Here is a 27,357-nt window from a genome sequence, read left to right as displayed (position 1 = left end):
AGTCTTGACAAGTGCTAATAATTCCCAGTCTTCTCCACAGAAAGAACCCCATTTCTCAGTAAAGAGTACTGAGTAAAACTGAGGAATTGGTTTTTTTGTTACTATTTCTAAAAATGCTATGAAACCCAAGCTGGTGAATAGGATATGTCCTGTTATTCCTTACATACATTTTTTTTTTTACATTGTGGCTGTTAAATGTGATTGACATTTAACAGAATGTAATTAACAGGACGCAAAGTTTCTTTTTATATTCTGGGAGCTGAGCGCGTGTGTGTAACCAAAGGCCTTCACATCTTGTGTGGAGGTGAATTGTCAAGGTCCGTATCGCGGAAGCGCGCTGGATGCGGCCCGTGATTCCCGTCACGGCTTGGGCAGCTCCGTGTGGCCTGAGCTGGTGCTGCTGCCAGGGGTCAGCGCTCTGCCGGCCGCTCGCCACGCCGGCCTCCCCGCGCGGGCCCACGCCGGCCTCGTCCCGCCGCTGGGGAAGTGGGCGGCCACGCGCTCGTACCGAGCGGCTGCTTGGCGCAGAACACTAATACGATGGGGTTTTTTTGCCAAGCTAGTTTTCGGCTCCTTGATTTGGTTCCTTGCATTAGTATCCGGGAGCATTAGTGGATGCAGTAGTCAATGTTTAGCTCCTATAACTCTCATCTCAAACTGCAATCTCTTTTGTTCTCTAAACTGCTTGTTCCTGTCAGTGTGTGACCTCAACACACATTATTCTCAATTAAGCTTTTCTACAAAGCTTCAGAAACAGCTACTGAGCTGAGCTGAGCTACCTTACCTAAGCATTTCTTGTAGTTGCCATACACTATTTTGGCACATTATATGACCTTCATTTCCCATCCCATCTTCTGTGCATTATTTCATTATCTTTGGGACAACAAAATGAAATATTATGTAATCGTTATGTTCTATGGAATAAGTAACAACTGAAATAAAGACCCTTAATATTGTGGGGAGTTGTTGTTCTTTGTTTTTTTTTTTTTTTTTACCTTTTGGAACCTCGGCTATTATGTATCGTTTGCAATTAAGAAGTATCTGTTGTAAAAGCTATCTTATATAATACTTGAGCAATTGGGAGTTTTATCTATGAAACTGTTAATTCCTCAAATGCTACTTATTGGTAATTTCACTTCTCTTTTTACATAGGGCCATTGGAAAACTGTTAACTGCACGTGGACGAAGCAATGGTCTCATAATACTGAAAACTTAAAACTGAAAAGAAGACAGATTCAGTTATGCAGGGAGCATACTGACTACAGGTAGGTACTTGTATTTGTTAGTTGAGTGTCTTGCAGAATTGCCTTGCTATAAACTATAAATGCTTTCAGAGTTTCAATGAGACCTGTAATGTTTATAGGAAGATGTTGATGGGCTCTAGTCAAGAATATATATGTGAATTTTTACTGATTGAAGAAAACAGGTGAAATGTAGAATAAATTGATGCTATATTAATTAAAGGTTTTCTTAAAGACTTTAAGCTTTATTCAGATTAATCATTTTGTAAATTCATCTCGTTACACTACATATAAATAATGGCTATATTCTGTAACTGCAGAAATGATTAGGTAAGAAATCTGGATGAGTGTTAGTATAGTTTGGGAAGAAATCCAGACAATGTATCTGTTTGCAGAAAGGAATACATGATTACTGCAGAAGTGGCAGTGATTAAGACCACTGTTTTTGAAATGTGTGTTATAACTGTGCATTTCGTTAGGTGCAGCAGTCCCTACTAGGTTTTGTCTTTGCAGAACAGTCTCATCTGTATTATACAGAAAACCAGTAATTTCTGTTGACCTTATTAACAAAAGGTCTGCAAATGTGGCCTATCTCTCAATGTGTGTAAAACTCTTCTCAGTGCAATCAATCTCTTTTCCTCTGCTCTTATTACTGCATTGTCATCTGTGGATAGCAGTGCAAAAATCTAACTTGGGACAGTTACAAGTTTTTATTCAAGAAAAAGTAGCAAAAATCAAGAAGTGGGTTATTTAAAATGTGAATAGTAGGGTACACTTGTTTGCAATACTTACTATGTCACTAGCAACACGTGAGTTGTCAGGTAATGCAGGTGGAGGTGGTGCTGAAGAATGTAGCCCACTCAGTCCTGCTATAATCAGTTTGTTCCTGGCACACACTCTGATAGAAGAAATATTGAAAAGTGATCTTCAGTACATCATGATACTAAAAATCCAGTCATTCTTTCCATGCCATCCTAAATCATAAACTATTAAAGCAATAGATTTTTGAATCTGCTGTCTGTTACAGTTTTAAAGGTTCTGAATTGTGTTCAGGGCCCAAGATCAGCAATGAGCCAGAATATCGTAACGTCACTCTTACCAGGTCATCTAGAAAAAAAATGAATGTTGTTTCAGGGAAAGCTGCCTCCCTTTTCTATCCCTGAACTCTTATCTCCTGCTCAGAATACATATCATTAGCTACTTTTTCCACTGCAGGTTTTGTTTGGACTACTGACATCTTCCACGCTGCTTTTGGTAGAATACCAGTGAAGGGAAACTTGGCTTGAAACCACCTACTGTTCGTTGGCTCAGATAAAGCATAATTTATCTTGCAGATTAACAGAATATCAACTCTAAGGTAAGTCCACTGCAGAATACTTAAAATAAAAATAGATTTAATCACAACTTTTTCTTCTGAAGAGTATTCTAGCAGAGCTGCCACTGTGCTCTGTTTAAGGCAGTTAAATTATAAAAAAATACAGATTGAACCTTAAAAATCTTGATTGTAATATAAGTTCCCAGTTTGAATCTTATATGGCTTATTAATTTTTTGCTTTACAAAAGTTGTAAAATGCTTTAAGATTAATATAAGGAAAAAGAAATTTGCTAAAATGTTCATGTGACCCTAGAAAACAATTTTTATTCCTTTTTTCTTTATTCCTAAGTTCGAATTCAATATTGTTCTGAATTCAATGTTGTTTCTTGGTGATAGGCAGCTAGTGTGCATTGCTTATACTGTATATCCTCTTCTCCGGTGATTGCACAGTTCATTTGATGCTTGTAGTTATGTAATGAGTAATCCAGTAGGTGATATTCCTTTATAAGGTATTTATGAACACTAGCACTCTTAATCATGAAACCAAAGGTTAAGTGTTTTCTGCAGCATTTCATATAGCACCCTTCCAGAAGTTGTTTAAGACAGTAGGGAAGAGTAACTCCTTTCTGCATCACAAAACAGCTGGTTATTTCTTCTTTGTAAAATAATTATTGTCCTAATGTGGTTCCAAAGACAGTTTTATTTTCTTTTGTGGAAACATGTTTTGATACGATTCCCTCTCCCCTCTTTTAACACAGATGGGTCCATCAACTTTAGAAATAAAATTTCCAACACAGCATCTTCTCAAAAGAGATGGTAGAACCCATTGGAGTGCTACCTTAAATTAATATTCCTGTTCATACCCACATGGCATTTCCATGGTATAGAGAGATAGATTTAGCCTGAAGTGCAGGTTGTGGGTCTTTCATGAGCTGCCAGCTGCCTGAGTCTTCAGTTGCCCTGTGACCATGAACTTCAAAGTGGTGTCTTTTTCTTCATCTGAAATTGCATGTCTCAACTTGAATAGCACCTTTTCCTGAGAAGAATGTGGAGAGAGAGATCTGTCATTTAAAAGATCCTTGAAAACAAGGAAGCTCCTTTCTGTATAGCTATTCCCTTCTTTTCTTTTCTTTCCTTCAGTGGCAATGCAAAGATACCATGAATAAATATTCTTTAAAAATACTATTTTATGATGAAATGATTGTTGTATCTGTAGCATCATAGAAGTGACTTGCACTTCTTGCAAAGCAACGAAGACATAACATCTAATAACATAACTCATAGAAGTAAGAAAATCTATTCAGAAAAGATTATAAAAAGCATACAATAAGAAGATGGAGGCTTGCTCTAAGCAACTAGTTGAAAAAAAACATTAAATATGGTTTCTGAGTTACGTAAGAAACTCCTGTAATGGGAAAAAAAAAGTCCTGCTTCCTGGGTAATTGTAAAATATGTGTAAGGTTTAGTTTTGGACAGCCACTTTTACTGTTGAAGAGGTGTGAGGTAAATACACTTTCATGTCAGTGAGTATATTTATACTTCTATGAATTCTATGAATTTGACTTCCCTTCTTTGAGAAAGGAAATGAAATAAGAAGGAAAGGAGGAAGGTGTCTGGCCATGAAAGGGGGTGGTTGTAGACATCCAGACATTGTCCCAAAATGTTGAAACCAAACAAAGAAAAAGCCCCTTACTCAGGCCTGTGTTATCATTAGTAGGAAGTGTGATTCTCTTGCTGTGAAACACTAGATAACTCATAGGCATGCTCCTCTCTGTGATTTGGAGGATATTTCAAAGATAGGCTTTTATTGTTTTGATGTATTCTTGCTAGTTACCATAGAATCTTTTAAAGCAGCTTTGATTAGTCTTAATAGGCCTAAACGTGGGACAGGCTATTTGAAATATTTAAACAAATATTTTACAACACAAGTCTTCTGGTGGGAATCATCCTGGTTATTCCGTTTTGCTGGTTTTTAGCGAGGAACACTTCAAAACCTGATTTCGACTTTAATTACTTAAAAATAAGGAGCAATAGACTTCCAGATGATTAGAGAGAATGCTGTGTCTCTGTGAAGAAAATATTTTATATAAAAATATATTATGCTTTGATTAATCTGCATAAACTTCAATAGAATGCTAATTATACAATACTGTGCCTCATCAGAAAAAAAAAACAATTATTTTAAACTGATCTATGTGAAGTAGCGAGCTATGTTATCAAGCTTGCTTTGAAGACAAACCGACGGGGAGGAAAATGATTGCAGATCATTTTCCTTTTGTGGAACCTTATTTGCCTTGAACATATTTCCTGTTGTCAAATGCTAACCTTTCTTAGACTGTCACCCATATAGATGAAGCTACGTATTCTCTGCTCCTTATAATTTAATTTATATTACATTTTTAGTAGCAGTCATTTGGTCTATCATGGAAATTTAGAATGCTCTTGAAATAGACTTTGAGATCTACTTATTTGAAATTATATTTTGAATCTTTTTCTAAATTCCTTTTATAATTAGCCTTTAACGTGCAATTGTCATCAATTCTCTTTTCGCTGCAAATCTTGACTACTTTAAACACAATTACAGTTGTTGGTCTGCTAATCCTGTGAGTCGGTCTACACTAAACAAGAAGAAGCTTATTTCAAACCCTTGGCAGTTTCAGTTAAAATTAAAAAGCATGCTTTACTGTAGAGATTGTCAAGAGTGGAAATAATATTTGTCCAGTTGGACAGCTTGCTTTTGTAGTTGCTAAATGAAAGTTGAGATTCTGTCTCTTCCTTGAAAGCTTCTGTGTCAAGAAGGTAATTTGGACTGTTTGTGGTTTGACAGGGATTATTAAAATCAGATGAAGTGAAGGGAAGGAAGTGTGAGAAAGCAAAATTGACACTGACACTCTCTATTATTTGCAGCTTGGATCATGATGACTATGTTGATATGATAGATTCTAAATGTTAGATACACTGTTGGGATATGTTAAGCAACAAATGCAGTAAAATGTCGCTATAGTGATGATTTTTCTGATCTACCATGAAGGCATCTAGAATTTATTTTCATTGGGAAACCTGAGAGGGGGAGTGTGCCAGAGAATGAGAGACTAAAGGGGCAAATGGAAAAAAGAGGGAGTGTTTTTGAGAGGATTTAATTTTTTCCTTTGTGGTTTCATTTAACCAATACCATGTAACCCTTCTTTTGAGTTCACACGCCTGCAAGTATACTTCAGAGGGAATAAAACTGAGGATTAGGAATTGCTGGAAGAGGTCATAAAATTTCTTTTTCCAATGACTGGAATTTTGGTAGGAAATTTTTAGCATTAATAACTTTGCTAAAGGCAACTCAAATCTTAAAGATTGTCTGTTGCACATCAATTTTTCATGACTTGCATGTTGCATGTTATTTTTAAATAGTGATCTTTTCTGCCACTTTGAGATTAATTATTCAAAATCTTAAATCATTGCAATATTCATATAGCTGAATTTTTAATTGCTGAAGATACATTAGCTGCATACTGTATGCATCTTTTGGTATCTGGTGAATATACGATGTATTATTTAATCTTAATCCTTTGTTTTATCTCTTTGGTTATATAGTAAACTTTCAGTCTTTGAACAATAGGCAAATTAATGCAAAAGATAAGACATTTCATTAGTCACATTCGAAAGCTCGCTCTCTTTTCGGTGTGATTTTCTTTTTTGTTTTTGAATACAAGAACTTTGTGAAGAATTCAATTTTGGGACAATATTCTGGGTAGAGTCTTATTGATTTCACTGGAGATTAGAGAACTGAAAGGAGGGAGAGTCTTCTCATTGTCCTCAAGAAGAAGCTGCAAATATCTTCATATTGTCATCTTGAAGTTTCCGTTGATTTTTGACTCCTCCAAATCAATGTTTTTGAATAAATTCTCCTGCAGCATGAGGCAACAATATGAAAAGTAATTTTTGGAGAAATTATTCAGAAACAGAGACTTCGAGGAAGGTGACATTTATTTAAAGGAGCATCTTTTGGTCTGGTATGCTCTGTGCCCATCACTGAAGTCAGGATTCTGAGTGGAGTTTCAGAAGTATCTGATGAAAATGTCTGGATTTAACCGTATCCTTTTTGTCTCCTGGATACTCCTGAGTGCAGTAGCTGACATTTTCCAAAGAGGTTTGATGTCAGGAAATATCTTGCACGATCGTTTAACAAACAATCTGAGTTGTGCTGAGATTTTCTCAACTCCACTGGTCATTCATGAGACCTTTTGAGTAATGAGTGTTAACACAGAACTTGTAGCTCAGGTTACTAATGCATGCTTCTGAGTGCTTCAGAGGACCCCAGATACCCTCTGGTTGCTTCCCCTGGCCCTAGGAAGAACGGAGTCAAGAAGACTCTCCAAGATGTGACAATGTCTTCAGTACTACTTGGCTTATGGTTGGACTCAGTGATCTTGAAGGTCTTTTCGAATCCTGAGAATTCTGTGATTCTACTAAGTTCATTTCTTTAGAAATTATTTAGAGTAATTAGTACCAAGGGATCTTAGAAGCCCAATCAGACTGCTTCGTTTTTTTTTCTGCTAATGGCTATTGAAATATTCTGTATTATATGGGGAATATTCCCAAATATTCCAGGTATAAGGACTGAAATCAGGACCCACCTTTGACTCGCATCATGATCCGTCAAGGAGGTCTGATCGCTGCCGTATGACTTTGCTAAATCCCAACCTTTTCCTGCTTCTGGCATTTAAGGATCTAAGGCTGTGTTAAGGATCTCTTGTTATGTTAAGAATTAGGCAATATGGCATGAAAGCTTAGCAAACTGAGCTATGGGAGCAAAAATTGATTCACACTTTTCCACATGGACCAGTATCAGAAAACACGACTGCTTCTTGCGTGAGTGATCCTCGTGATACTCAGTATCACATGCCTGTGTCTCACAGTCAGTTACAAATTCTGATTTGCTTCATCACATTTACAGGGGTTTTATTTCCCTGGAAGTAGTTACTTCCATGAAATTTATAAGAATTATAATCATTTCTGAGGCTTCTACCCCCTGTAAACCTCGGCTGGAATTGGCAAGAGGGTCAGCCTGGGACAGCGGTGAGAAAGACAGAGGCACTAATATTATGATTGCATAAGCCACATTTTCTTTGGAAACTAGGCTGAAAAGCAGGAACACACACACAAAAATGGAAGTAGGGGAATAGGAGATAAGAAAGCAGCTATTGTATTAAATAAGAAAGAATTCAGTATGAAAAAAAAGAGCATGAAGTGACTTCTTTACACTTCTAAAATATGTGCTTTAAAAGAAAAGGTGAAGAGGAAGATGTTGTTATAGGTGACATGTCATTGTCATCTCGCTTCTGTTACAGCAAAAAGCCTTTTTCCGAAGGGAAAGCAGTGCAGATATCTTGAATATTGCTATAGTCTTGCTTTGTCTGCTCTTCTCTTAAATTTTGTTAGGTAACAAAATATTCTCAGCTAAAATATTTGTCCTTCCTGGGCTTCCTCATGAGTTTGGTGATATACTTTGAATAATGACAGGGCAGGTTTCTCATGAATTCAAAGATCAAAATTACATCTTTAAAATAAAACTGATTTGACCTATCGACCACTTTGAAGATTTGGTTAGGAATTTGAGGAAACTGCAACTGTCAGCTTGAAATGTCTCGAAGGATTATATTATATTATGTAATATAACATTATATTATTATCTAAGATTTTTTAATGAATGCTGTTATTCTATGAAACATTAGGCAAAATGGCATGTGTCCTTTGCAAATTGAGTTATGTCAGCAAGTGGAAGATTTAAAGATACGTATGTGTTAGGAAAAAAGGTATATATCTTAGGAAAAGGGAATCCAGTGGGCATGTGGTATACAGATGTCTGTAAATTTTTTTCATGTGACCCTGCATGGAATTTAGGAAGAAGATTTTATAGTATTTTTGGAAAAAACAAAACAAAACAAAAACTGTGACATCTATACCACTAAACAAACCTTAAGATGATGCACACCTAAGAGAGGTCTCTATGGAGGTTTTCTGTATTTCATTTTTGTAAAACTGACTTTTTTCAGACACTCGACATTGATAGAGAGGTACTGGCAAACATTAAGAAGTGTGTAAGAGACTGAAATGCAGCCTACCCTTTAAAAGATATTTAAAACCAGATTTGCTTTTGTATTTCCTGTTGAATGTAACGTTTTCACTGGAAGTTTATTTTCTATTATAACAACTCTATATATGATTTACTAGACTATAGGACCTGAAAGGTCTTAAAATTTGTTAGCTTTAAATGCCCTTGTTCTGCAAGAGCATTATGTCAGGATGGAGAATTTTCCAATAGAGAAGGAAATAGACTAGGAAATAGGCTAGGATATATAAGTATTTACCAGGTATTTGCGAGATACTTACTTGAAAATGGTATATGTTAGGTTCTTTAACAGTGTGTTGCAAGATCAGTTGCTTCACTGCAATGCTTATAAATCTGTGTAATTTTAGTCATTAATGACAGGAAAGATCAGTAGTAGGTGTTCTTTAGAGCACAGTTCTGAGTGTGATTTAGGGGTTTATAACGCATTGTTTCCTCATTATGTGTTTCTTCTACAAGACAAGAAATGAGAAAATTCATATATTCTCACTAAATACCATCTCCTCTTGCCACAACAGGAAAAAGAATTTTTAAGTGGATGCACCAATACTCTCACAAATAGGAGATTTCTTGTATTCTGGCCCATAAAAAAAAGAACAACAAAAACCCAACAAAGCCATGCAGTCCATTGGGGAACAGTAATTACGGGTCTCAGACATCTTCCTGAACATACCAGTACACAAAGTTTGTTCAATACTTGTGATCTCCAGCTGTAACTGTAGAAAAGAAGTGAAATACCATATGCTATTTTGAAATTAGTATTCTAGTTATCCTGTATTTTCTTGGAAAATACTGTTAATCAAAAGAATGGATGGTGGGAAAACGTATAAGGAAGATTTTTATAACTAGTTGCTAAGAATGTCTTGTTTGTGCATTGGCGATTACTTCTTTCTACAAATTAGTGAGTAATTTATAGTTGAAAATAATTTTTTTAACATCCATCGTTAATAAAGCTTATCTATATCACAATGTGGTTATGGGTGACAGCGGCAGAAGAGGATAAAAACATATGCAAGCAAAAATGTTAAGGTATGTGCATTTATTATGTTCTGTGTTTGTGTGTAGGTGGCCATGGCAGAAATGGGAATTGTTGAAATCCTGGCACTCAAAAGCTACTCATAAAATGGTCATTTCTTCTTTCCTTAAGGTCGTGAAGTTACGTTACGCTTTATTCCTTCTTCTGACATAACTCCGCAGGATTTGCATCTTGCAAATCCAGATGGCATGTTCCTCTTTTGAAGGCACTGCCTTTGACCTATAGTGTTTGATGAAGTTTATGCAAACGAGAGTTTTTTCCTTGTCTTCGAATGTCTCCTACTAGTCGCAGGTAGCAGAAGGTCGGAAAAGGGAGTGCTGATGCCTTTGCTTTCTGCTCCCAGCAGTTCACCCCGTGTGACTCGGGAAAGAAGCAGTGAGGAGGACTGCTGGGTCTTCGTTTTAGTGTCTTGCATGTACAGATGTCTGGCAAACAGGATTAAGCAGGACTAGTATGAAGAACCCACAAGTATTAAAAATAATGTATACCGTATCTTCTACACTCTGCCTTACTTGTCCTCTTTTGAAATGGGAGAAAAATGAGTCCAATATGATTACAGATTTAAGTGAAAATAGAAAATCTCATTGAAAATTGCTGAAGGAAAAGTGGTACATGTGTGGTAAATAATAACTGATAAATTGTGAACTAACATTCGAATAAAAATTTTTGGCAACAGTAAATGTAGAAAGTCTGGATGAGGAGCATTACTACATGTTTTTAATAAAACTTGTTTCAAAGTTAATTGTCACATACAAAATATTATGTAAACACTGTTCTCATGAGGACTGTTTTTGGTATACATTTTTAAGAATAGAACTTTATGTTGTTACTTTTGTAAAAGTTGTATATGAAAAACAAATGGAAAATAGGGAGAGAGAAGAAAGTGACTAGCCAAAATTTAAATAGAGATCTTCTATACTTCCCTATATGCAGAACTTGACTATTAAAAGAAGCCAAAAAAGCAAAAGGTTATGATCTTGTGTAGATGGAAATTTAAATTTCTTTCTCTTATTTTAGCAGTCTTTATTTTTAAAGGTGATAAAATTTTGAAAGGAATTTTAAAAATGAGTAAAAATCTCTTACTATGTCTGAGTACAGCTCTAGAAATTATGATTTTTAAAATTGCTTTCTGAGCTAGGGAAAACTGCTTTCCAACAAAACTTTAAATATTCAAAGAAAGTGTCCAGAACAGCAGGGATTTCACACTGAATTGTATTTTTTAAAGCCACCGCCATGAAGTTGCTGCCTGGTGTGTGATTGCAGGTGACATCTTCTGGGCTTTAAAGTGGCTCAGGACAGTTGTGCAACTAAACATGAAGGAAACTAATGTAAAGAAGGTAGTCTGGAAGTATAAGCTGAGTGATGAAAAATCTTGTAGTTAGTTCTCTTTTCCTCTTCAGTTTTACAAGGATGCTCGTATGGTAAAAATAGGTCTCCTGTAAGATAAAGAGGCAATATCATAAAAAAAAGAGTCAATAATTTGGCTAAATCTCTCTACATAAATCTCTGCAGTTTGAGACATACCTGTTCTCAAATCAGAGGGCCATTGACACCTTCATTTAAAAAAAAAGATAATAATTTTCTTTTATTGTCTTGAGTGGAGGTGGAATGAGATCTCTAGGAGAAAGTCATATAATGTTAAAATAAGTTTTCAAATAATTAGATTGTCTTGAAAATAGCAGTCCACAAAATTTGATTGCCATGCTATTTTTACTGTTCTTATACAGCACATTCTGTGCTAAAATAGGAAATAATGCAGTATTTGCAACTTGCTAAATGAAGAAATGTATTAGGTAATACTTATTTTTTAACTCTTTACATGTGCCTGTTATGGTTTAAATTCAAATTAGAGTTATTTTGGTTATTTTGGAATACATTAAAGGTATTATTGACTAGCTTATTTGCTAACTATTTAGAAATATGTTTGTTTTATTAAAAAGGGCCAAAACAGTGGATTGGTATTAACTGAAATAAATCAATAAAATGGAAAGTTGAGTGTTCTTGTTGAAATGATGAATGACTTTTTAAAGACTTTAATTGTAGAGTGGCAAACTTCTGTGATATAGCTTATAGAATTCCAGGTTTAAAAATTGATGATGCGAACAAAGCAACATCAGTCTACTTTTTTTTTTTTTTTTTTTAGTCAGCCAAAGTGGTTTTTCTATACAGTATTATGCTGGTTGTGGTGAATAACAGAAATTACAATACAACCAAAAAAGAACACTTTCCTTAGCAGGTCAGGAAGTTCAGAAAGAACTGAAGATGTCCTTTAATATAAAATATTTTGAACATATACTCTTCAACTATCCAACACAAACTTGGTATTTCATTCCCTATTATCTAAGTTAAACCATTTCTGTTTAAATTATTTGGAATTCATTTATTTAAGGTTGTTAATTGTTGATTTTCAACTTGCTTGTCTGCATATGTTATATATCACCTCATGTTCTGACCTTGATAGATTAGAAATATAATATGTATATATATTTTAAAACTATGCTTAGATGCTTTTTTTTTCCAGATTTGTTTTGTGTAACTATAATACAAAATTTGCCTTACCTTCTCTCTGATTGATGCTGTTCTGTGGTACCTGAAGCCCATTGACATCAGAACAAGGTTCTTAAGTCAGTTAAGTGCCATAGGGAAATACATGTATAGCAGTACTATGTGTTCTTTGATGAATAAATCTGACACCATTTACAAAGTTACTAAAAAGGCTGAAATGGATTTGTATGCTGCAAACATGGTCTAGTAATGTTTTACCTGGTGTAATGAAATACTGCTCTACTCATAATTTATATTTACAAAGAAAAGTCTTTGTGAAAAAGTGTGTCTATATAGCTGCATTTTTGCAGTTATTTATACATGTGTACATGTGTATAATAAGTGTATGTGTATATATATATAAGTGTTCATACAAAAAGCTACTCAAGCTTTAGGACAACTCAGCATTTACATACCATATGTCTGAAAATGAATGTTTATTGCAGTAAATACTAGCTATTTATGTATTTGTAATACCTAATCCTCTTAGAAATCCCTTGGAATTTCCATGTATGTTGTTAATGGAGGGATTCCACAGCAATTATACTTAGGAAAACATTAAATTATCATTTTATAGAGGAGTTTTTTACATTGTTGCATTTTGATTGACATGGAAAAAGAAAACAGTTAGAAAAGAAAAAGTGCTCTTAGATGATGAGTGCTATATGAGATAAAAAAGCAAAAAGAATATGATTTATATGAACTTGAATATTCGGTAATGTTTCTTCAAATTGACTTATTTTTGACAAAAATTGGTTCTTGCAGTTAGATGTATTGTCCATAGAAACTTGTTAAAATAAAACTTATATTAATACTGCAGGTTAAAATACAGACCTGGAGATTATTTCTTTTTAGGCTACATGATGTATAGCTTAAGCTGTCATGTAGCAACCCAAAAGACTGCCAGCGGCATCATTTTCTTGGTGAAGAATGGTCCTCTGGTGTATTTTGAAAGGAACTTAAGGAGTAGGTGATTAGGGTCAGGTGCAGCCCTGCTTGCGCTGGAGCTGCAGCTTTGCTCCTCTCGCCTAGTGCGGGCTGGAGCTCGCGGCATGGGGGTGACCTCAATGGAGGTCCTGCACCACTATGGGCAGAGGTGGTGGGCCCTGGGGACATTAAAGGCTTTTAAAGTACTCCGGGCCCTGATGTGGATTACATAAATACCAGTAGGATTTCTGCTCCACTTCAATGCATTTAGATTTTCATCTACTAACTGTGCTTCTGAAAGCTTTGACTTTTGCTTCTTCATATGATAGTTCAGTAATAGAGAAATAATTAGATTTCTGTGTATGAAGCACAAACTATTGACCATTTAAAATAATACCTTACAATTGGATAATCAAGTGTTACTTTTTCCTCCATAAAATCAGACTGAAAAAAATAATTACCTTGTTTTGACAAGTGAACTGAACAGGTATGACATAGAAGTCTTATAGGAATGCATACATAAAAAGTAAGCTGTCATGTTTACAAGGTAATTTTTTTCATATACAGAATTTGTTAAGCACTAAGTGGCCTGTAAGCAGTATTGGTGCTTTTGTGTGGATCACAAGAGCTTTTTGGCTGTCCTGTAAGGAAAAAACATAGTGATGCATGTATATGTAATAGATTTTGATTGCAGAGTTGCTGACTGTTAAAGATAAATATAAGATGGGTTTGACTACAGGCATTGCATTGGGGTATCTGAGGTATTTCTTAAGGATGTGATTTGTATGACCATGCCTGAATAAAAATGGTATCATGTATTAGTAAACTGTATTTCAAAATCCCTTTTATCTCAAAATTCCTTGAAGTGCTGTATAAATCTTTTTCCAAGGGTTATAGAATCTCCCTAAGTTGGTGTATGGTCTTTTTGCCAGAGTGCCTGGATGAACTATTTCAGCATGTGGGAGAATACTTTTTACTTCTGCTTTTAATTACAGTGTCTTTAATTGCGGTAACATCTGTTAAGATAGTTTGAGTCTTATGTTCAAAGACTGATCTTGCCTCCATGTGTTACGTGATGTATTTGGTTTGCATCCAGACTTTTTAACCAGAAGGGTGCCTGAGTTTCAACGACATTTCAAACTGTTGGAAAGTCTTCGAATTATTATTTGGAAATGGATATTCTGTAGTTTCTGAGCATTTAAGAGAATGATATATCTGCAGAACATTTCTTAGTATCCTGCTGTTAGCCCAGGCTTTACAGGCTCTCTAAGACTTTGTTTGGAAAGAGCAGCATCAGTAGAGATGCTTCCTCTAAAGAAATCTGCAGCTCTGCTGCTCATGTTGCTCATGTTTGAGCAATGCTGTTATCTTGACTTTGCATCTTAATCTGATGTTCTTTTAGAGAATGCGTTTTGACTGCTCAGTTTGAGGGTTTCTAATGATTTATAATAGTGCCTGCCAACTGGAGTTAAAAATTGTATTTTTTTTTTTTTTTACAATTATTGATATGACCATTGTCATACAAGTGGTATCTTGTTCATAACTTAGATTTGGCCCACAAATTAAATTAGTTAGTTAAATTAAATTAGTTCTATGATAATTCAAGATTTGCTTGTATGGAAATTTGCTTTTCTGTTTTGTCATTTCTATCTCGTTATCTTAAAAAAGAAAAGGTAGTCATGGTAATCACAGCTGACCAAAATTGTATTTATTTCATAAATTAATATTGCCTGTAAATAAATTAGTGTATTTCTTAATTCAGAACTGTAAATGAGGTATATTTTCTTTTCCAAACATCACATGCATCCAGATTGTTACATTTGTGTCTCCGAGTGTTTCTGCAATATAAATAGGATTGAAAATGCTGATTTTTGGATGTTAAATGTACAGATATTGAGAAATTTCCATATTTATATAATTTTTCTTTCACTTCAGTATCAAATAATCACTATGCAAAATAAATTTCATTTTTTGTCATCAGTGAAATGAAAGTATAATTAAATTACTGCTAATAGTTTTTTGGGGGTGTAGCTTCTTAATTGGAGTAGGATAATGAATTTCACCTATATTCTGACAAAATATTTATTGAGTAAATCTCCAAAAGGTAAATATTTTCATGGTTTTCTCTTTTCTTTTAGAGTACCATACAGGGTTTCAGTCTGGATTTTTTTTAGGTTCAGGTTATTTGCAATGATATGTGTGAATTTCAAAACACAGTTACTCCATGGAGAAAAATTAGACGCCCATAGAAAAAGAATTTACCTGCGAAGATGTTGTTGGTTTTAGATTTTTCAAAATGTAATGAAGAAACTAGTACTATGAGGAAGATAAGTCATTTCTTAAGCTAAAAATGCAAGATACCATGAAATATCTGGCTGTGTTTTACAGATATCCTTCAACAGAACTCTGCTCAGAAGGAAGGGTTGCATTATTCAACAATGATTGTATAATTAATTCCTTCCTTATTAATCTAGATATTGTGAAGGAGCAACATGTATATTTTGGTGCTTATAGTCTGTGTTGTTTCATTATGTAACCATTTTTCCATATGTATTTTACAGATCCTGAAAATGGAGTGGGGAGGAGAGTATTCTCTTGATTCTTCCAATTTAGACTGCTTGTTAAATGCTCTTCCTGGAGAACTGGAGTTTCAACAAGTCCTTAATGATATTGATGAAAAAATAAAGAAGAATTCTGCTAGGTAAACGACATTTTCCACAATATTAGTGAAAGTCATATGTTTAGAATGAAACACAGTTGTTTCCTTGTTCCCTTTGTTAGGTTAAAGAGGTTAAAATTCTAATAATTATTTCAGTAGTAACTTCACTGTAACCATTTGAGCATTTAACACATTTTTACTGCTATATAATTTCCATGATATAGTCTTTCTCTGTATGGTATTTTTGAAAGAGGAAATTCTGTATTCTCATGAAAACCGTATTTTGTACAGCTGTAAGTTAAAAGTCTTATTCTCTAAAAGAGGTGATGAGTTTACAGGAAAGCACCTTTTGAACCCATAATGTTCTTTCAACATTTCTAATGAAAGCAGAAAAAGGCAAATAAGTTAATAAATGTGTTCTTTGTTAAATAATCCATTATTTTGCTTTTCAATTAAAATATTTGTATAAAAGTAGATTTTCTAAGTCGAATTTGTTTTTTTGATATCTTTCATTGTCTACTTTGTTACATGTGGGTTCATAAAAAATCAATGCTATAGAAACACTAGAGTACTGAATAGGTTCTTTTTTGATTCTGATTTTTTTATATTGTTATGAAAAAGTCATCCAACCTCCTGTGCATTCTTTCTGCTTTGAAAAGTGGTGGGAGTGTTTGTGACTGAACTCTTCAGTACCTGTGAAGCACTTTCATCAGAGAAAGTGCACTTAAACAAACAGAATAATCACTTTTGAGAAAAGTCAGTGCTTAGTCAGAGATATAACAAGTAGCATTTTTTTTTTTTTTATGTAGAATATTGAAAAAAAAATGCCTTTAGATAGCGGTGCATGCCATACAAGTGTATGAATTCAAAGAATGCTTTTGATAACATCTTCTTTAATGCTGTGCATTTCTAATGAAGCTTGCGCTTGTGGAGGTCTTTGTCCATTGCTCCCAAACAACTTTCTGAAGAATAAGTAGAAACTTCACTGAAAAATTTTTTAAGTGATTGCTGAATTGCTGCTATATTGGTTGTGCCAAGCTGAGAAATTTTTCAGCCTTTTTACTTGTATTCGTATCACACTTTTTGAACAATTTTCCTTTTAAAAAAAATTAGTGGCCACAAGTGCTTAGTGGTGACAGTATTAATAATAGCTCCATTTGGGTAGCACTAATAGCCAATTTCTTTGGAGCATGCTATTTTAAACCAGTACATAGTGCACTTTCCAAACTGTTGGACACCAGTACAGATTAGGGGTTGACCTGCTGGAGAGCAGCCCCGCAGAGAGGGACCTCAGGGTCGTGGTGGATGACAAGATGACCATGAGGCAGCAGTGTGCCCTGGTGACCAAGAAGGCCAACAGGATCCTGGGGTGCATTAAGAAGAGCGTCTCCAGCAGGTCGAGAGAGGTGATCGTCCCCCTCTACTCAGCCCTGGTGAGGCCACATCTGGAGACTGTGTCCAGTTCTGGGCTCCCCAGTACAAGAGGGATGTGGAGCTGCTGGAGAGAGTCCAGCGCAGGGCTACCAGGATGATCAGGGGCCTGGAACATCTGCCMTRTGAGCAAAGRCTGAGRGAGCTGGGYCTGTYCAGCCTGGAGAAGAGGAGGCTGAGGGGGGACCTGATCAGTGTGTATAAATACCTCAAGGGAGGCAGTGAGGAGGAGGGGGCGGCCTCTTTTCAGTGGTGGCAGCAACAGGACTAGAGGAAGCAGCCGCAAGCTGAGGTGCCAGAAGTTCCACAGGAACTTAAGGAAGCGTTTCTTCACTGTGAGGGTGACAGAGCCCTGGCACAGGCTGCCCAGAGAGGTTGTGGAGTCTCCTTCTCTGGAGATCTTTAAAACTCGCTTGGACGCAGCCCTGTGCCACGTGCTCTAGGTGACCCTGCGTGAGCAGGGGGGTTGGACTCGATGACCTCTGAGGTCCCTTCCAACCTTAAGCATTCTGTGATTCTGTGATTCTATGACATCAGTGAAATGTTGATGTGTGCTTTGAAGATTTTAGCTGATGTCATCATAGATTTATTAGTATTTGATTTTCAGTGGCTATAGTGTTACAGATCTAGGGGGAAAAAAATGCATCAGCACTTTTTGCAGACATATAAATTATATTTTGCCACCTTTTCAGTTAGCAGCCAAGACTGATTTTTGTCACTGTTAGGCAGAGCCAGTCTGAAAGTTTATAGACGATAATTATAAAGTTCTTTGGAATCCGTGGCTTACTATTTTTTTGTTTGTTTTTAGTATGTTTGAGATTTATGCTGCTGGTTGATAAAACTTTTGAGCTTTTTTGGAATGAGACACACATGTCAGGAAGGACTTTGTGATTTTGCTAATCTGCCTCTTAAGGCAGTTTTTAAACAGAATTTCACAAGAAAAATCAGAAAGTAGCCCTATAGGGTACTACCAGAAAATAGGTCATATTTTGCTTCTGTAATATTTCAGTTGCAGGAATGGAGAGGAGTTTAAAGAAGATGGACAGCAACTGATGTGACTTTTAAATTAAAAAGAGTATTTTTATTGCTAATATATTAGAGGTAGTATGGAATGAAATCATTTTCAAGTTACCATTGATCTTTGTAAGTGGTATGATAAGAGCAGCTCTATGTGCTACAGTGATGCAATTGGAATACGATCCATTTTTCATCAGATAGATTTATGGTTTTATTATACCACAGGGAATAAGCATAATAGTATACAGCATATATATATTTTTAAAAATAAAACAGAGTGTAAAAAATTATTATCCAAAAGTGTGTAAATCACTTGAACACCCATTTATTGCCTTCCATCTGAATAGCCTTTATAAAATTGTGTGACACAACAAATCAGATAGGCTTTCCAGCAGTGAATTACCTTCAGTAGGTAGGTATTGTATCAGTTCTATTCAGTGGTGTTACAACAACAACAACAACAACAACAAAAAAAAACCCGAAAAAGTGGCCAAGTGGCCGCTCTTGGGGAGTTGTTTAATTTCTCAGTTTTAAGGAAGTAAGTGGTTCATTCATTCACTGTTCTAAAGCAGAACCTTATTACAGTCGAATGTTAACTGTATCTTTACAGTGTTTTATAGCAGCAGCTAAATATTCAATCTCAAAACTATTGTCTCTTGGGGCTGGTTTTCTGTGCCAAAATAGTCTTGGATTATTCTACAGCCTGAAGTTGTATTTATAATTTCATGGGGATGGCCATTTCTCTTTAGTCTTTCCCCTCAGTTTTGCTTTCACTTATACTGTTATTCAAAAAAAAAAAAAAAATTAACTACTTTTTTTTTTTTTGTTTTCTAATACGGAGGTTTAAGGATTTGAAACAGTTAATTTGTGAATAATCCACAGAAATAAACTTTCAGGGGATTTGTAATACTACTATTAGAAATTGATATGACTACAGAAAAAAAAAGATGATTGTGAGAATGAATTCTAGCATTTGAATTTTTTGTTTGTTCATCAGTGTGTGACTGACTGCTTTCTAGTGGTGACATCTATGTTCTGCCCTGCTGCAGGAAGGTTCAGGGAATTCAAACCTTCTACAACAGATCAATTACTCTGAATTCAACAAAATTACTTACTAGAGTATTTATATACTCTATTTAATTTATATATAATATATAATATATATACTCTATTATATATAATTTATATATAATAACTAGAGTTTTTACTCTACCTCTGCAATACATTGGAGACCATATCTATCTGAGGCTTTTTTAGCAGAGACCTCTGTCTATGAAGCTTCAACCTAACTTTCTGTCTATTTAACACCAATTTAGTCATCTGTGAGAAGAATGAATTGGTGATAATCTGCTTCAAGGAACCCAGTAGTGTTGTGATTAAGTACTTACAACATTGCATCCTGTCACAGAGCTGTTTAATATAAATTTTATTTATTAGTTGATCAACTAACAAGACGCTTAATTTGCAAAATTAGAATATGTGGGAAGTGTCTCAGGATGGTAGTATGACATTTTCCACTTCCTCTGGTGGAAATACTGTAGCTGATAACTTTGCTGACCTGCCTGAAAATACTTCCCTACATCCATCTCTCGTGATTAAGGACCGTATAGGCTCCTGGGTGGTGCTGCACATACCATTTTTCTGAAGCGGAATAGAAACATGCAAGGAAACATGTGGCCTGCAACTGAGTTCTAATGCAGGCAATGCACTTCTCTTTTCTGTTTTGAAGGAAATTTGTAGTTTTTCCTTTCTGGAATATGGAGTTTTTCTGACATCTCACTCATCATTTGAGATCATGAACAAAGTCTTGGGATTTCCATGCAAGATCTCAAATAATGGTTAAATATTAGATAGAATTTCCAGCTAGAGCCATTAGGACAGTGGGGTATAATGTTGATAGTGCTTACTTTTTTACTGACTTTTTAACATGGCTTTCAGAGAAACTTTGATTCTTCTGCTGTGTATTTATCCTACTTACTGTACATTGCTGTAGTATTTCATTTTGAATTGAGTACTTATTAAAGGTGTTAGAATGATGTTACTAAAATCTTTGATAAAGAGTATCTGTCTACCCACTACACCATTAATTGCTAGAAAAGAATAATTGAGCTCAAAAGGAATGTAATTTTATTCCCATTCAGTCTGTGTCAACTTTGTTGTGATTGATTGCTGAGATCAGGATATTTGCTCCTTATCATTTTACTACCTGGGACAGCACAAAGCTCCTCAGAGGCTGACTGTTTTAATAGATACCTAGTTTCTTAACTCTGTTCTACAGTGATTATAATTGTGTCAGTGTCTTAGCTAGTTAGTTACCTGTCATGTATGTCTACAGAAGCTATAATCACGTTCTTGACTGTACTGTGAAATATCCCATTCCATATAAGTAAACAGAAGACAATGTCTTTTACCCCTTATTTCTCATTGTCATGTTCAGGTCAGTGGAGTTGAAAGACTCCTATATTTCACTACCATTCTTCTGAAATAATTTACTGGATCAAAGCTTACATGTGGTGAATTTAAATACCTGAAGTCTCTAAAATAATATTGGAAATTATTCTAAAGATATGCAATGATTCAACTGGAAGTTATGGTTGTGATATGGGAATTGTTTGGTGAGTTTCTGTGGTTGAAGTACAGCAAACTCATAACAATTGTATTTAATTCTGGTGACAACTCTATACATTTCTTTTATATTGTCAACAGGTCTGTTTTTAAGTGGATAAATGAGAGTGAAAAAATAGCTTGCTAAGTCCTCTGTTTTTAAGTTGTAAGGTCCAAAGTTATAATAACAAAAATTGAAGATGTTTTTGCAAGGCTATTAGCATTATGATAAGACTGTCACTTTCCCAGACTCATATTTTAAAGAATTGATGATTTAAAAGAAAAAAGATATCAAGACATACTTTTTTTAACAGCTTTTTTCTAAAGAGGTGGTTTATGCAGTTAAGTCTTTTTTTGTCAGTTCTGAATTGCTGCTTATGCAATAATAGGTTTATGAAATAATGTTATGAGATAATATGAAATGAAGAAAATATGAAATCATACTTCTGATTTCCATTATGAAATACTATGTTTAACTTTTTAAAATATGAATTAGATACAAAATATGACTAAGGTAATAGAATAATGGAGTCTAACTGTGAAAATGTTTACTCAAGACATGCAGTGGTAACAAAATTAATAGCAAAAGATGATTTATTTTCTAATCTTTTCCTCTTCTGTTGAGGTCATCACTGCAAAGAACACAAAATTATGGAAGAATTCATTAGCTTATGCAGTTGGGTTAATGAGAATAAGAAAGCAAGTATTCCGGAAATAATAATCTGCTGATTTAAGACTAGAATGGAAAATTATAATCATTATAGCTCTGTAACTGTAGTAATCTTTTTTTTTCAGAATTGCAGAAATCCTAAAAAATAACTTGTGTCCTGAGTATTACTGTAAGTTTTCAGAAGTATCATAGGAACACATGAAATGATAAATAGCCATTTTTGCTGACTTTTTGAAAAAAATCTGACTGTTCTTAATAAAAGACATTTAAAAGACATTTTTAAATAAAAGACATAAAAGTTTTCATTATTTCAACAAGTAAGAGCAACCACAAGTTCTCTATTTGAAAAGAAGAAAACTTCTCAGGGTTGACATAGTATACCAGAAAAGCAGCCCGACTGTGGACACAGGTGAAATAACAGAACTTCACTTTGTTTTTGTTCACTTTGTTTATGAAATTCTTATCTCTAAGGAAGAGGAACTATTTCAGTTGAAACCACAATGTCACAGGCCTAGTGGTATACCTGCAGGACTGACTGTGATACCATGTCCTCAAGAGGTTCAAGCTATTTCTACTATGAGACTTTGTATATCATTCTGGAAAAACTAATTAATTTGGGGGAAATATCATGTGAATATGTTACTTCACTGTAGAACAAGCTTCGACTTTTCCTTGAGCTTTTATATTCCAGTCATAATATAGTAGTTTGGTGATCATCCTTTTCTGTTCGTGACTGAACAATTCCATGCATTCAAAAAGGAAACATTCATGGAAGAAAATTTTACTGAGGGCTGTTAAATACTAAGACACTATCTCTGCTTTAAGTTATGTTTAAGTCATTATGTCACAGATTGCTAGAAACCATAAGACCATTCTGAGAAATACTGATATATGTTTAACTGCTCTTATGTTCATGGCATCTTCTAATGACCACTGATGGAAACATCCTAGATTTCAGTCTAACCAGGAACAGCCATTTCAGTGTAGTACAAATGGACTAACGTCCTATAGAAGAATTAAGCCCCTCGGGGAAGGTATAGCAACATCTAACTTTGATACCTGAGCATTAAAAATACAAACTGGATGCGTCACCTTCTCATTAGAGTTAGGTGTTTGAAGAACGCTTCACAGAATGTAGAAATGAAGAACTAATTAACAATAATAAACAAAGGCAAAAATAAAGCTAGAACTATGTTTAACTTCCCTGTTTTACTCCAGATTTAGATACAATCATGTCCTGTGTGCAACCTTATCTTATACTGACTGTGTATATGATTTTAAGACAAAGTATGCTCGAATTTCAGGTGCTCAGTACCTGTCGATGTTGTCTGGGTTGATGCTTCTATTTATTGAAGAAATCTAAAGTTATGCACTGGCCTGAACTTACTACATTATATCTTTTGTTAACTCTTAGTGAAAAGTTATTAGAAAGAAAAAAATGGAATTTAATACTTTAGGTGGCTTTATATAATTGTGCTCTTAAGATTTTAATGACTTAATTTTTGAGGATGTTTCTCCCATGATGTTTTTACAAAAATTTATAATTTTCAAAATTTTTCAACTTTTAGCAAATTTGAAAAGCAGAAACTTTTCTTAAAAAAAGAAAAGTAACCTAAGACTTATCGTCACTACATTGATGTGAAATTAGAAAAGTTTAAATACCAGCCTTAACTTTTTATCAGTTAAAATAATTTTAGTCCTCTTTAGCTGAAGCTATGATTTAAAATGAATGCTTTCTAAAGTCAGGTAACATACCTAAACATTTTTTTTCCATTGGTAACCAATTTTCTAAATACTTAGTTTAGTACATGAACTTTGCTAAATGCTTAAAATAGTAATTGAACTTAATTGATGTAGTGGAATAAACATCTACAATTTGCCGTGTTCATATAATATTAAGTGTTGACAAAACCTTGGAAGATAGAAACAGCAATCTTTTGAGATCATGTTTAGCTACTGTATGTTGCAAATAAACAGTATGAAAGTATTTTTATTCATTGAAAAACAGTTTTAGTCTGAACTTGATATTTTATTGAGATAAAAGGATTAAATAAAATGAATCATGGTTTGTACCTTCTGGGAGGTCCACTGAAATCTATCCGCGTAATCCTTTTTATCAGCGTTAGGACAAATTACTAAAATATCTGGCCTTGTGAAACTCTTTATAGTTTGGCATGATGAGCCTAAAAACTCATTCCTCCCTAAAGCAGATTGACACAGACTAACAAGAGTAGACCCTTTAACACACACAGTGCTGTAACTCTGGGTAAGTAATCTCGGGTATGACTGAATAAGACCCAGCAACAGGCCACAATAGAATCCTTTGATAGTCTCCCAGAAGACAAGGTGTAGAAGCAAGGCATTTAGTTTCCTAATCTTGGGAACAGGTTTCACAAGTTAGACAGGCATGCAACTCTTTTGTCGAGTTTAGAACTGATACTCATGACTGGGCTGTGCCAGTGGGCCACAGGCAGGGAGGGATTGTTTTTCATTGAGGCCTTTTTTGTGCTCCTGATAAGGTCTCTTGTTCCTGAGAAGATATTTTTTCAAGGGCACTTTGTTTTGAACCCTCAGAATTTTCTTGAATAAAATCATTTTTTTTCTAGAGAGACTTTTATAGGACCATGCATTCCTAATTTTTCAAAAGCTTTTAAATATTTTGGCATTGGTTTTATTTACTGAATTTATTATCTGAAGACAATGCAGCCATAAGAGATGCATCTTCTTTTCAAAATGATACACTTTCGTTTACCTCATGTCTCTTAAATGTAAAACAAGAATACCAGTAATTCTTAATGAATACACTTAAATTTGGAAAAAAATGAACTATTCAAAACAAATAGCTTGCTTTAAGGCAGTGGTTTTTATAAGTTATGTAGTCATTATTGTTTTAGAAGCAGTTTATCTACAGTCATATTTTTACTGCCCTCCAAAATGTTACTGTCATTGAGCAGTTTGCGGCTCCTCTGTATGCTGCTTTTGTAGTCAATGCATTTTTCTTCTTTGAGTGGTTGTTTTTATTTACTGCAATTATTTTAAAGGTAAAGGTATTTTAATTATTTGCACAAACTAAAGTCCGTTAGAGGTGATAGGTGTTGATTCATGTGTTGTATTCACTGTTTTTTAAAAATCATTCTCAAGAAGAAAAAAATATGCTGCTGACTGTTGTTGTATATAACTTAAAAATAAAACAAAAGTAAGGAAAGTACACTACTGTTTGTCTAGGAACTTAATTTAGTGTTTTTACACTAGTTTTCTAAAATGTCAATTCAAACTAATAGACTTAGTTCCCAGAGCTGTGGATTACACTGATTTATTGTATTGCTGCTGATCAGAACGAGACAGTAAATAACTGATAAGAATTTAGGGTACACTCCATAACATCTGGACAAGAAAAAATATGAGTAACTCAATAAAGGAGGAGAAAATCTAGTAGAGAAACAAATACATGTTTTTTTTTTCATGTATTGAAACATTGCCTCAGGTTGAAATAAGTGAAAAAAGTACAATCAGTATGTGACGAGCAGAATGACCTTTCAGCACTGATTGACAGTCAAAATTGATATTGATTAGTAGTTTTTGAGATTTCTATTTTATTCATATTCAGAGCAGATTACCTTTTTTGTAGGATTGCTTCCATACAAAGATAGTTTGTGTAAAACATATTACAAAATTATTCTGTGTTACATTTAAGTTTAAAGTATATATATGTATATTGCTTGGATCTGTTTCTGAGAACAAGATTTTGTAACAACACAACCATTTTGTTTGCAAATTTTCTTGCCCCCTTTTCTTCTTTCTTCTTTTTCTCCTCTTCCATTTTTCATTTTCTTGTCTATTCTCACCTTGTCATCATCATCATCATCATCTTATCTGACCTTTTATTTCTCCAACTTTTACTAAAATAAGTCAAGTTTGGGACTATTTGGGAATATTAGTTAAAGACAGGAAAAGCATATTTCATCCTTATGCAACAGACCTGAGTGAAAGTGTGATAGGTAAGTTAGATGTCTCTACTACGTGATGAGAATTGAAGATAACATAGTCAGAAGAATGTGCTATGAAAATGGATATAAAGAGCTGTGTCTCACCTAGTTCTGTAAATTTATAGTAAGCGAGATAAGAAAAATTTAATTTGGATTAAACTTTGCCTTCCTTTTTTTTTAGCAGTAAGAACATAGAAATACATTCTATGTATGGTTAGTTATTTCTAACCATTCACAGAACGTAGGTTAGAAATAACTAACCTACAACATAACAAAGATTCAGATAAAGGAGTCACCTTTTACTCATCAAGTAGAATGGAACTAAATCAGTCTTATTTCTAGTTCTGCTTGTATTAAACCTAGATCTAACTAAATTCAGTCAACACTCTTTTTTTCTAACTGAACTGTATAAAATACTGACCAATGCCTCCTTAAAGGCAATATTGGCTTTGAAAAAAGTCCATAGACCAAGAAAACTTCTGTAGGAAATAATTTAGATTCCTTCTAGATTTTTCTATTTTGTTCTTTTCTTGTTAGTGTCCATACAACTACTTTTTTGCAACTGGAATTACAATAATTAGCATACAATTTGCATATGATTTCAAAAAAAGGATTATGATTAGCATTAACGAGCAGATAAGGTCCTTGAAAGCAAATGCTGTTTTCATTCCAATATTCTAATAAAAAAAAAATAGGAAAGAAAAAATCTGCTTTTTCAACAAACAGACTCCAAAATTCTTGTCAACATTTTCCATCATGGGTCAATAGATCTATAAGAAGTTGTTATATGTTATAAAACAAAAATTGATTGATGAAGAAGGTGCATTGCACATTCACCTTTGAATATAGTTTATATTCTCTGCTTTAGCTAATTAAGCACTAAGGATCAAGATTTTTTGGTCTTAAATGATGTCTTTTTCACTAAGTATGCTCTTAAAAAATACAAGATTATTTGAAAAATGGAATACTTTTTCTTCTTTACTTTTTTTTTTTTAGTGTGGAACAGTGTCTTAAGGAGCTACAATCAGAAATAAATGAAATATGTACTGATGAACTACTACAGGACACAACTGAATGTCTTCAGTGGCTAAGTAACTGCAATTTTAGTTCTCTCAAGCCTTCTACTACACACCATGGAGAGCTGCTGGAGTTCCTTAGGACCCTGGTAAAAAATGTTTAATGAAAGTTTTTATTTTGGGGAAATTTTGGGGTTTTTTTGTTTTACTGTATATTGATGTTCTTATTTCACTCTTCACTGCAATTAATATAGTTCACAAATTTCAATATATGACTCAGTACAGTTTTTACTTGACATCTGTAGCAGGTATTGCTTGGATTTATTTCCTTTTACTTGTGTCTGAAGTAGAACTAGCTGTTTTATAAAGAGATACTGGTAAAAATGTCTGAAGTTACTCTCTACGCCAATTCCACTTTTTTCTGCTCTTTTTTTTTTTTTTTTTGCATCAGTATAAGAATAAAATGTATAAAATGTATGTTTTGCATAGTATAGAATAAAATGCATCTAATAGAGATAATTGTATGTTATGCGTTCCTTAAGCATTAACTTGCTATAAAATTTTTCTAAGTAGACATGTGGGAGCAACTTACAAGTACTAGAAGACCTGGCCAGAAATCAAACTGCATTTTAATGAAAAAAGTCCCTTATTTTGGAAAGCATTTTCTTCACAAATTTGTCTGAAAAGTTGCACCTTAGAATCTGTATCTGGAAGTGGAATTCTGTTAAATTGAATTGGCTTCATAGATGAAGAATGATACCTCAGTAAATGATAGACAGCAATTTTGTAT

General features: G+C 34.3%; 1 protein-coding gene across 1 annotated transcript in view; it reads left to right on the top strand.

Annotated features, from left to right (window-relative positions):
- Positions 1-1,162: 1,162 nt before the first annotated feature.
- Positions 1,163-27,357, top strand: part of KIAA0825 (KIAA0825 ortholog) — a 210,384-nt gene continuing 184,189 nt past the window's right edge. The window contains exons 1-4 of the mRNA XM_026044103.1: positions 1,163-1,265; positions 2,457-2,598; positions 15,746-15,885; positions 26,548-26,716. Of these exons, the coding sequence (XP_025899888.1) occupies positions 15,755-15,885; positions 26,548-26,716 (300 nt within the window). The 5' untranslated portion in view covers positions 1,163-1,265; positions 2,457-2,598; positions 15,746-15,754. The remainder of the gene's footprint in view (positions 1,266-2,456; positions 2,599-15,745; positions 15,886-26,547; positions 26,717-27,357) is intronic.

The sequence above is a fragment of the Nothoprocta perdicaria genome, unplaced genomic scaffold (assembly GCF_003342845.1).
Source record: "Nothoprocta perdicaria isolate Ctin4 unplaced genomic scaffold, notPer1 scaffold_35, whole genome shotgun sequence".
NCBI lineage: Eukaryota > Metazoa > Chordata > Aves > Tinamiformes > Tinamidae > Nothoprocta > Nothoprocta perdicaria.
The sequence above is the reverse complement of the archived record's forward strand: the minus strand, read 5'-3'. Positions and strand labels throughout refer to the sequence as shown.